At 35.3% G+C, this 12,219-nt stretch overlaps 1 protein-coding gene across 2 annotated transcripts in view; it reads left to right on the plus strand.

The window, feature by feature from the left end:
- Positions 1-12,219, plus strand: part of VCL (vinculin) — a 113,539-nt gene that overhangs the window by 56,205 nt on the left and 45,115 nt on the right. For both annotated transcript variants that reach the window (XM_026004971.2, XM_026004978.2), the window contains exons 3-4: positions 9,857-10,007; positions 10,215-10,323. In XM_026004971.2, coding sequence (XP_025860756.1) covers positions 9,857-10,007; positions 10,215-10,323 — 260 coding nt within the window. The remainder of the gene's footprint in view (positions 1-9,856; positions 10,008-10,214; positions 10,324-12,219) is intronic.

Here is a 12,219-nt window from a genome sequence, read left to right on the forward strand (position 1 = left end):
ATTTTCCTAATCTTTCAGGTAAAAATGGCTATTCCCACTCTTATGTTCCCTTGGCATGTGCTGGATATACTTCTAAATACTAATTTATATTTGTTTACATGTATGTCTTTTCCTATTGAGGTGGTAACACTTTAAAAATAGGGACTTAAAAATACTTTGTATTCCTAGGACTCATGTAGCATGTGATAGGTCCTCAATACATTAGATGAACAAAAGTATATAAGAATTAAAAACTAAAGGAATTTAAGATTAGATGCGGTCTAGGAGAACCTTTAAAAATGATTTACGGCAATCTTTATAATCTCTGGATCTGGTTTTCCCTTATATTTCTTAAATTAAAAATTCAGCATAAGCTTAAGCTTCTTGATTAGTGATCATTGAAATAAAATGAAACTGAGTAGTTTGGGATCTTTATACGTCTTAAATTGTATCAAGTTATATCATGTGTAATCCTGGAAAGAATGGATTAGTGGATTATGAGTGAACATATTTTGGGCCCTGTGAGGCTATTATTGGTCCACTGATCTAAAGCATAAGAATTTTCTGTTAATTTAAGTTGAAGACTCAAAGGCAGAGAGAAGCTTTTAACTTGTGATATTTGATTGATGTTAAAATATCTAAATCAATATTATTAGGATATACTCAAGATATATAATTATTTAGGAAACAGACCTTTTCCCTATTGTCATTCTCTAAAATGCTTTTCAAAAAATTTAGATTTGTGTTAAAAAGTAGAAGATCACTTTAAGAAGTGAGGCAGCTTGAATGTTTTAATAAAATCACATTTTCCACAGACAAAACAGACTCCTATCTTTTTCTAATCACTGGTTAGTCATGGTGGGATTTGTTTGGCTTTTATGAATGCCATTAAATTTTAATGTACAGATCAGATGTCTTATTGTAGAAAAAATGCTACAGTGTCTGTTTTAGCCCTATCATTTTACCACACAAGGGAACCATTAGTGGAGAATCAAATTGATTCCTGTAAAGCTTTTTGATTTCGTCATTTTTTTCTATTTCTTTTCTCCATGATGATTATTTCTAACTTTCATTTATTTTTCATTTTTTGTTTTGTTTCCAAATTTGAAACACTTCTGTAGTAACTGGATCATTGCAAGTAGGTATAACACAACTGTACGTAGCATTCTGTGATTATTAGGTTTGCTTTAATTTCATCAATGTTCATGTTACCTGGAAATAAAATCAGGTTTTGTGACTTTTTATAAAGTTAATGATTTTTATGGGCCTGTACTGGGTGAAAATTCCTGATTGACTGTAATTAACAAGATAGACAAGGTTCTTGGCCTTGCTGAATGTAGAGTCTTGTGAAAGATAGAGAAAACTAAATTGAGAAGTTGTGATGTGTCTCATGGGAGCATGTAGAAGTACTTGTAGAATTGGGATGGTTTCCTGAAGGAAGGGTCATTCATTATTTATTTATTTATTTTAAGATTTTATTTATTTATTTGACAGAACACAAGAGAGAGCACAAGCAGGGGGAGTGGCCGAGGGAGAGGAATAGCAGACTTCCCGTTGAGTGGGGAGACTGATGCAGCTCCATAGTAGGACCCGGGGATCATGACCTGACCTGAAGGCAGATGCTTAACTGACTGAGTCACCCATGCACCCCAGGAAGAGTCCTATAAAGACAGTCTAAGAGAATAAGTAGTGGTTAGTCAAGCAAAAGTAGGGGGTGAGGGAGAGGTGTCTGAATTAGTGGGAATGGATATAAAAAATTATTGAAGCAAGACATTAGTGCTCTTTCATCTAATGGTCTTCAGTGAGTGGTTGGTCATCCTTAAAGATCTTCTGAAATATTTCTTTTGAATATTTTAAAGTTTTCATTTATAAATTTTTATTTTTATTTCCAGTATAGTTAACATACAGTGCTATAGTAGTGTCAGGTATACAATATAGTCATTCAGCACTTCCATACATCACCCGGTGCTCATCACAACAAATGCACTCCTTAATCCCTATCACCTGTTTTACCCGCCCCCCCCACCGCCCCTCTGGTAACCATCAGCTTGTTCCCTACAGTTAAGAGTCTGTTTCTTGGATTGTCTCTCTTTTTCCCCCCCCTTGCTCGTTTATCTTATTTCTTAAATTCCAGAAACATTTTTTTACTCATAAGTTTAACTAGTTGCACAGCATGTGTTTTCTGCCATATTATGTATGATATACCTGTCTTAAATATGTTTCCATGTAATTTTGGTTCATTTGATTTATGGAAAACATCTGCCATAATCATTGGCAAGGCTAGTCCTCATTGTCTTTCTAGCCACCTGAATCAAATTTACTTTTTTTAACTTCATTTTTAAAAAAGTTTTTGCTTTTGTCAGTTGTCTTTTAAACATATTTAAATAATAAGAATTTTACAAATATTTATTCACATAGTTAGCATTTTGTTATTTATATAACATCTTGTTGTTTGTTGTCATTTTTTCCCCTGTAAATCCGAGTTTCTGTCTGGTATAATTTTCCTCCTTCCTGAAGGATTTCCTTTAATTTATCCTATAGTTCAGGTTTGCTGCTCATGAATTCTTTTAGCTCTTACATATGTGAAAAAGTCTTTATTTTATCTTAATCTTTGAAATGTTTTTTTTTTTGGGTTTTTTTTTTGGGGGGGGGGTGTATAGGTTGTGAAGTTGACAGGTTTTTTTTCTTCTGTTTTGTTTTTTTTCTTTCAGTACTTTGCTTCACTGGCTTGCATTGTTTCCAATGCAAAGTTTGTTGTCATTCTTTGTTCCTCTGTGAAAGTGTCAGTTTTTTCTAGTTAGTTTTAATATTTTCTATTCAGTCTTGGTTTTGAACAATTTTATGTATGTGCCTTTAAGCAATTTATGATGTGACTTGTAGTTCTCTTGGTATTTTTTGTGCATGGGGTTTATTGAGATTCTTGGACTGGGGCTTTATAGTGTTCATTAAATTTAGACACATTTTGGCCATCATTTCTTCAAATACTGTTTTCTGTCTCCCTCCTTCCTCTCTTTTGAGGACTCAAATTACACATGTATTAGACTGCTGTGAGTTGTACCACAGCTCAATGATGGTCTGTTCCTTTTTTTTTTTTTTTTGGAGTCTTTTTTTCCCTCCCTGTTTCATTTTGGGTAGTTTTTAATTGCTGTGATTTGAATTTCACTAATCTTGCTTTCATGCAATATCTTATCTGCTAGTAATTTATTCATTGTTTTTTTGTATCTGAGACACATTTCCAGTTGTTCTGTTTGAGGCTTATTTTGATATCTTTCATTTATCTATTTAATATACTCAAACTTTCCTTTATCTGTTGAACATACGGAATACAGTTGTAATGGTTTTTACATTCTAGTCTGTTCCGTCATCTGTGTCATTTCTGGGTTGTTCTTGAATTACTGTTTTTTCTTTTCATTGTGGATGGTGTTTTCATGCCTATTTGTATGCCTGGCAAATTTTAATTGGAGGCCAGTGTCATACTACTAAATGTTTTGTGTTCCAGTTCTGGAGTTCAGAAGTCCAAAGTGGGTTAATAGAATTGTGTTTCTTCTGGAGATTGTAGAGAATTTGTTTCTTTGCCTTTTCTTTCTTTCTTTCTTTCTTTCTTTCTTTCTTTCTTTCTTTCTTTCTTTCTTTCTTTCTTTTTCTTTTCTGTTCTGTTCTGTTCTTTCTCCTTGCCTTTTCAGCTTGTAGAAGCTACTCAAATTCCTTGGCTTATAGCGCTGCATCTCTTACCTCTGCTTCTGCCATATTTTTTTTTGCTTCTTTTGTTACATCATAGTGAAATAATACCTTCAATATGTGGTAAAATAGCTGTCAACCTAGAAATCTATACTACTGAAATGGTCTTTGAAGTAGGAAGACAAAATAGACATTATCAAACAAACAAAAACGGATACATTTTGTCACTAGCATTCTCTTAGTAGAGGAAATTCTAAAGAATGTAATTCAGACAGAATCAGATGATTCTAGATGTAAGGCCTGAGATATAAGAGGGAATGATTAGTCAAAATATGGGACAGTTTGTTGGTAAATATAAGCAAACTTTGACTTATATAACAATGTAATATCTAACAAGATTTAAAGATTTAAAATAAAAGATAGAATATTTTATACATGAAAACAATGTAAACATAAAACAAAATTTGAAAACAATAGCATAAAAGTCAGGAAAGGGATGATTGAGAATTAAGTATCCTAAGATCATTCTTTGGGAAGGAGGTAAAAATATTGACTCATTTTAGATTTTTATGAGACTGATGAGCTGCCAGCTGTATTAAGAGGACAGCTTTTATTTTAGATTTTTAACATGACAAGTATGCATGCTAAAATATTTAAGGTAAGCACAAAAAGAACAGAGTATATAACCTTTAAAATTAATAAAGGGAAAAGAAAAATATAGAAAAAACTAGCAATCTCCCCCCTCTCAAAAAAAATAAGAAAAGGTAAGGAGAAAGAAAAAATAAGTCAAAATTACAGGCCATATGGAAAATAAATAATATATGAAAATAATTCTAGGGGTCCTTGGCTGGCTCAGTTGGTTAAATGTCTAACTCTTGATTTCCACTCAGATCATGATCTCAGGATTGTGGGATTGAGCCCCACATTGGGCTATGTGCCAGGTGTGAATCCTCCTTGGGATTCTCTCTTTCCCTGTCCCTCTGCCCCTCTCTCCCCCCACCTCTCTCTCTCTCTAATAAAAAAGAAAAAAAGATTCTTAAAAAAAAATGGATGAGTTGCTTTGGTGGCTCAGTCAATTGGGCATCTGTCTTCAGCTCAGGTCATGATCCCAGGGTCCTGGGATTTGAGCCCTGTTTTGGGCTTCCTGCTTAGCTGGGAGCCTGCTTCCCCCTCTCCCTCTACTCCCACCCCCACATGTGCTTTCTCTCTCAAATAAATAAAATAAAAAAAGAAAAAGAAAATAAATATACCAGTAATATTAATAAATTTAAATGGGCTAGATTATTAAATTAAAAGTTCCTAAGCTAGATTAAAAAATGCATGTAGCTATATGTTATTTATAAAGATACAACTAAAACGTAATGACAGAGATTGAAATAGTCAAAACTGATCTGCAATATTAATGTCAGATAAAATAGACATTAAGGCAACCAACATTATTGGAGACATAGGTGAATGTCACACAAAATAGACATTAAAGCGACAAACATTATTGAAGGTACAGAGAGATGTTACATAATGATAAATAGGTTCAAGTTATATAATAATTGTAAACTTATATGTACCTAAAATGTTAACTTCAATATATTAAAATCCAAACAGAACTACAAGGAGATATAGACTAATCTGTCTATATGGTAGGACATTTCATTGCTTAGTAATTGATAGATAAGGGTAGCCCGGGTGGCACAGCGGTTTAGCGTCGCCTGCAGCCCAGGGCGTGATCCTGGAGACCCTGGAACGAGTCCCATGTCGGGCTCTCTGCATGGAGCCTGCTTCTCCCTCTGCCTGTGTCTCTGCCTCTCTCTCTCTGTCTTTATGAATAAATAAATAAAATCTTAAAAAAAAAAGTAATTGATAGATAAAACAGACAAAAAAAAATCAGCAAGGATATAGAAAATTTGAACAGGTTTAATTAACAAGTTTGAGAATAAACTATGTAAAATAGTTCACTTAAAAATTGGAGCATATTCGTTCTTTTCAGGAACACATATAAAATTTATAAAAGTTGATCATGTGTTAAGCCATCACACTAGCCTCAACACATTTCAAAGCCTTACAGTCTTACAGGCCACATTCTCTGACACAATGCATGTGAATGGTAAATCAATAGCAAAAAGATAACTTAGAAAAGCCCCTTATGCCTTGAAGTACATTTTAAAATATCCAAACAATTCATTGTCAAAGATGTCATAATGAAAATTGTTCAGAGCTGGATGATAATAAAAATGCTACCTGTCAAAACTCTTGAGGCCCATAAACATAAAAATACCCCTAGCCCCTACCCAGTTTCATTAGTAGCAGAGAAATGCAAATTAAATTCACAATAATTTAGCATTTCACAATCACCACATTGGGAAATTTAAAAATTCACATTGCCGAGTGTTGGTAAGGTTCTGGAGCAATTGTGAACACTGCTGGTTAGTGTTTTAAATTGGTGGAAAACTGTTTGACTTCCCTTGGTAGAGTTGAATATATGCATTTTCTGCAACCCCATTTTTCTACTACTAGATATACTATTAATGTGCACCAGAAGCCAGTGTAAGAATGTTCATAGTAGTAGTATTGATATAAACACCAGTAAAAAATAAGATAACCTAGAATACCTGTAATGTCAATCAGAAGTTGAATGGGTAAATAAATATGGTATATCCATACAGTGCAATATGTCATATTAGCTGTGGTCCTCAATATGATAGGTCTCAAAATCATAATATTGAACAAAAGAACAGTCACAGAAGCATATATAAGAGTATAATTAGACTTATTTAAGATTTTAATATAAACAAAACTAAATGATTCATTGTTTAGATATGTATAGATACCCAGGTATTAAAAGTATACAAAAAATCAAGAGAACAAGTAACAAAATTCAGGATAATGATTAGTTCTGAGAAATAAGGAACATTTGGTTAGGGTGGGGCGTCTAAAGTACTTGGTAATATTTCATTTCTGAAGTATGATTGTTATATCTGTGGTATTTGAATATAAAAGTATTACAGTTTTTGTGTGATTTTATTTTGTAATTTAAAAAATATGAAAATATTTTTAACTTCATTAGTAATAAAATAATGCAAATTAAAACTATGTTGAGTAAAAAACACCTACAAAATAGAAAATATTTGCAAATTATATCTTTTTTTTTTTTAAAGATTTATTTATTCACGAGAGACATACACAGAGAGAGAGGCAGAGACACAGGCAGAGGGAGATGCAGGCTCCATGCAGGGAGCCCGATGTGGGACTCCATCCCAGGTCCCCAGGATCACACCCTGGGCTGAAGGCGGCCCTAAACCACTGAGCCACCCGGGCTGCCCGCAAATTATATCTGATAAAGATTTAATACCCAGAGTATATAAATAATTCTGACAACTCAACAACAAAAGAAAAACATCCCAATTAAAAAATGAGCAAAGCATGTCAATAAACATTTCTCCAAAGAAGATATATTCCATAGGCATATGAAAAGATGTTTAACATCTTTGATCAGTAAAGAATCAAATCAGAATCACAATTATACCCAGTAGGATGGCTTTAGCCCCCCAAATCTTAAAAACTAAAAAATAACAAGTGTTGGTAAAGATGTGAAGAAATAGGAACTTTTCTACAAAGCTGGTAGGAATATAAAGTGGGTGCAGTTGCTGTGGAAAACAGTTTGACATTTTCTCAAAAAATTAACACAGACTTCCACTTGTTGGTATATATCCAAGAGAAATGAAAACCTAAATCTGCGTAGAAATTTTTTTAAAAAGATTTTTATTTATTTATTCATGAGAGACACAGAGAAGGAGAGGTAGAGACACAGGCAAAGCTAGAAGTGGCTCCCTGCAAGGAGCCTGATGTGGGACTCTATCCTAGATTCCGGGATCACACCCTGAGCCCACGATAGACGCTCAACCACTGTGTCTCCACGGTGTCCCCCATGTAGAAATTTGTATATGAATTTTAGTAGGGGCATTATTCATAATTGCCAGAAGGTGGAAATAGTGCAGATGCCTATCAATACATGGATGGATAAGCAAATTTTAAAATTTTTGTATTTGCACATATACAATAAAATATTATTCAGGTATGAAAAAGAACAAACTACTGACACATGCTATAACCTGGATGAACCTTGAAACATTTATGCTTAGTGAAAGAAGCCAGACATAAGTCACATAGTCACATGATTCTTTTGATATGATATATCCAGAATATGTAAATTCTTAGAGATAGAAAGCAGGTTAATGGTTACCAGGGGATGAAGGAAGAGGGAAGATGGGGAGTGATTACATAAAGGGTTCAGGGTCCATTTCTGAGGTGATAGAAGTTTTGACCCAAGAGAGGTGATAGTTGCTCATCATTGTGAATACATTAAATGCCATTGAATTGTATATACCCTTTAGAGCTACTAATTGTATGTTATGTGAATTTCACCTTAATTAAAAAACTATATTGGTCTATCATATTAGTGAAGATAAACTTAAGTTCGATTATATACCGAGTTGTTGAGATGGAAGAAACAGGTACTGCTGTCATCCATTTTGGGGGGAATGTAAATAACCTCTGTGGATGGCAATATGGCAATATTTGTCAAAACTGTAAATGTCTACACCTTTGATTCAACAATTCCATTTCTGGCCTGTATCCTACAGATATATACATTTTACAATGATATTATTCAAGGTGATTTATTTTAGCAGGCTAATAAATTATGGACTAGTTTATGTGGATTATTAAAGAATGAGGAGGCTCTTAATGTACTTTAATTAGAACATCTCTAAGTTAAATTATTTTTTTTTTTTTAATTTTTATTTATGATAGTCACAGAGAGAGAGAGAGAGGCAGAGACACAGGCGGAGGAAGAAGCAGGCTCCATGCACCGGGAACCTGACGTGGGATTCGATCCCGGGTCTCCAGGATCGCGCCCTGGGCCAAAGGCAGGCGCCAAACCGCTGCGCCACCCAGGGATCCCTCTAAGTTAAATTAAAGAAGTTTTTTTAAAAGATATTATTTATTTATTCATGAGAGACAGAGAGACAGAGAGAGAGAGAGAGAGAGAGAGAGAGGCAGAGACACAGGCAGAGACACAAGCAGAGGGAGAAGCAGGCTCCATGTGGGGAGCCCAATGTGGGACTCAATCCTGGGACTCCAGGATCACACCCTGGGCTGAAGGTGGCGCTAAACCTCTGAGCCACCGGGGCCGCCCTCTAAGTTAAATTTTAAGTGGGAAAAGCAGAATGCGGAGAGTATGCCTGTTATCCTATTTTTGTATAAAAAAGGTGGAAGCCTGTTTTTGTTTTTCTATGAATAAAATATTTTATTTTGAAGAAACAGAGGAGACTCTATAACATTGGTTGCAAGTAGATGGGATTTGAAAGCCTAGGAGATAGTAGAAAGAAGGTGATTTTTCACTGACTGTGTCATAGATATGAATAGACAAGTTCTATAAGTTAAATTAAAACTTTAATTTAAAAATTAAAAAGAAACAGTAAACAACTAGTTTTCTAGGAGTGATCCACAGCCACAGCAATGAGGTCTAGCTCTTCACTGATTCATTCATTCATTTATTGTTACATATGATCAGGTTGTCTATATTATTAAGCTGTATTAACATTAAACTATTAATAACTGTTTGTTATTAATGCTAGTGACATTTTAATTAACAAAATGGTTTTATAGGGTGGTTTTCAAACAGTTCAGTGGATTTGTCAAATCCATTTAGCTAGATGAATGGGAAATCTATGCATTACTTCATACTTTTTGTTTCCTCCTAATCCTTTGTATCTGATTATTAAATTTCACTTAATACAGTACTTTGGCATTTTATTTCCAGATATTAAATCTGAAACTGTTGTCAAGGATTTCTGTTCTTAGTGTAGTGTCTTTTAATGGTGTTTCAGAGATGTATAGCAACCTAAAGTGAAAGGTCCAAACCATTTTGTCATCATTTTTTGTTGCCAGGAAATAACAAAGAACAAGGGCTTAGTGCAGTGAATGAAGTGAATGAATGAATGAATGGATGGGTGGATGAATGGACGTGCAGCCCTTTATTGTTGATTTTAAAAGCTAAAACTTAGGTCCTATTATAAATTGGTCTTGGCTATTTTCCATATCAGAAAAAAAATGTGACTATGTCCATTAACGTTCTTTGTATTTGCGTGTCATATTCTACTTGGTTCTGCCAGTGGGTTAAACTCCATGTTCCTTCCCACAGGGTTGAGAATGCTTGCACCAAGCTTGTCCAGGCAGCCCAGATGCTTCAGTCAGATCCTTACTCAGTGCCTGCTCGAGATTATCTAATTGATGGGTCAAGGGGCATCCTCTCCGGCACATCAGACCTGCTCCTCACCTTCGATGAGGCTGAGGTAGGCAATCTGAGGCCCATGCAGTCCTCTTCCAGACAAAAATCTGAAAGATAGTTTTAAAGGTAATAATTGGAGGATTGCTGATGTTTTAGGATGAGAAAATGTCAAAAGGCTACCCCCTGAAGTAGCATGTTTTCTACATATTGTTCTGTATATTGTTCTCCCATATGTTCTACATATTGTTCACTCACTAAAATATGTTTACAGGTTCGTAAAATTATTAGAGTTTGCAAAGGAATTTTGGAATATCTTACAGTGGCAGAAGTGGTGGAAACTATGGAAGATTTGGTCACCTACACAAAGAATCTTGGACCAGGTTAGTTGTGTCCAGTTTTTATAATAAATTTTTTTGTGGATTGTCCATGTTTGATCAAGGTGAAAGGAGTACTCCCGCCTGCTTTTTGCAGAAGATAAATAATGATGCTTTGGGCTTTTAGGTGTCTCTGCTCTGTTGATGGAGCTGACACTGTGTTTCTACTGAGGAGGTATCATTGTTTCTGAAAGCTGAATCTGCTTTCTACAAATCCTGGCCCTGCCTAATGAATTAAACTAGACATTGCAAATGTTGCTGGAGAATGTAGGAAATACTTTTCTATTACTGTAATGCTTTAAGGCCACCCTGAATTCTGACCTCTCCATTCCACATTATACTGCATTCCTTCACTGTCTGCCAGCTGGCCCATAGCTCTTTAAGACCTCTTAGCTCATTAATTAGCCCGCCTACTATTATGGATTCATGCCCTAGCCGGAGGCTGCATAATATTATCAGACCTAAAAGGAGAGAATAGCTACTGTGACTAAATCTCATTTTGAAATGATTGTTTAGTCACCTGAGAATTGAATATTCAAAATACGTGAACAGATACCAGCTTTTTCTCTTATAGTCATATAGCATGAACTCTGGAGGGTTCTTAAAGTATGATTGAGACCAATGAAAAGGCACATCAGATGTTTAACTTGTCAGTATAAAAGATCACCTTATAAAAATCTTTTGTCGGGGATCCCTGGGTGGCGCAGCGGTTTGGCGCCTGCCTTTGGCCCAGGGCGCGATCCTGGAGACCCGGGATCGAGTCCCACGTCGGGCTCCCGGTGCATGGAGCCTGCTTCTCCCTCTGCCTGTGTCTCTGCCTCTCTCTCTCTCTCTCTCTTTGTGACCATCATAGATAAATTAAAAAAAAAAAATTAAAAAAAAATCTTTTGTCTTAGGTAAAAATGATTCTCAATTAACGGTATTTTCATGAGGTTCCGATACAGTCATTCTGTAAACCTCTGGCATTTAAGAATTTCTCTGAGCCATCAATGAAGATCACCAGGAAATGCCTTTAGAGCAGTATTCTTTAAACTTTCCCATAGGACTAGGGAAAAATTTATTTCTTCAAATAAAATCTTACGCAGAATCCCAATATATAAAAGACAAAAATGGAGCTACTCTGAATGAAGCAGGGGCAACCACTCCTTTTCCTCCCCCCTTTGGTACCCCTTGATGACCTGTGAAACTGCTTAAGAAATCCTAGGAACAGTTTGAAAACCCAAGCTTTAGAGAATCACACAGCACCTTTGAATAATAACCAAAGTAAACAAAAAGGGCTAGCAGACTGATTCCAAAACACCAGATGCTTTTGATTGCTGTCCTAACTATAATTATTTTTATAATATTTCTGTTTGTTTCTAATTATAAAAATAGTACTTGCTTATTTTGGACAAGTTGGGAAGTACAGAAAAATATAAAGATGAAAACAAAACGCATTATTGTAATTCTTAAGATTTTTTTCAGCCACTGGATTCTCAGTACTAGGCTCGCATGAGATTCTTATGTAGACACAGTGGCCAGACACATGACATGAGCCTGGTATGTGTGGTAACCAGGAAAAATATTTTTATTTATTTTTTAACAGACATATATTTACTTTTTCAGTATGTTTTGTATTTGTGAAGTATTTGTGTCAAACGTGTGAAAATTATGTCATATATAGGACTTTCATTTATTTACTTATTTACTTATGTTTTAAAATTTTTAAAGATTTTATTTATTTATTTGAGAGAGCCTGAGAGAGAGTATGAGTAGGGGGGAGGGGTGGAGGCAGAGGGAGAAGCAGATTCCCTGCTGAGCAGGGCGCCCCTTGCGATGCGGGGCTTGATCTCAGGACCCTGGGATTATGACCTGAGCTGAAGGCGGACGCTTAACTGACTGAGCCACCCAGGTGCCCTAGGA

The sequence above is a fragment of the Vulpes vulpes genome, chromosome 4, assembly GCF_048418805.1.
Source record: "Vulpes vulpes isolate BD-2025 chromosome 4, VulVul3, whole genome shotgun sequence".
Classification (NCBI taxonomy): domain Eukaryota; kingdom Metazoa; phylum Chordata; class Mammalia; order Carnivora; family Canidae; genus Vulpes; species Vulpes vulpes.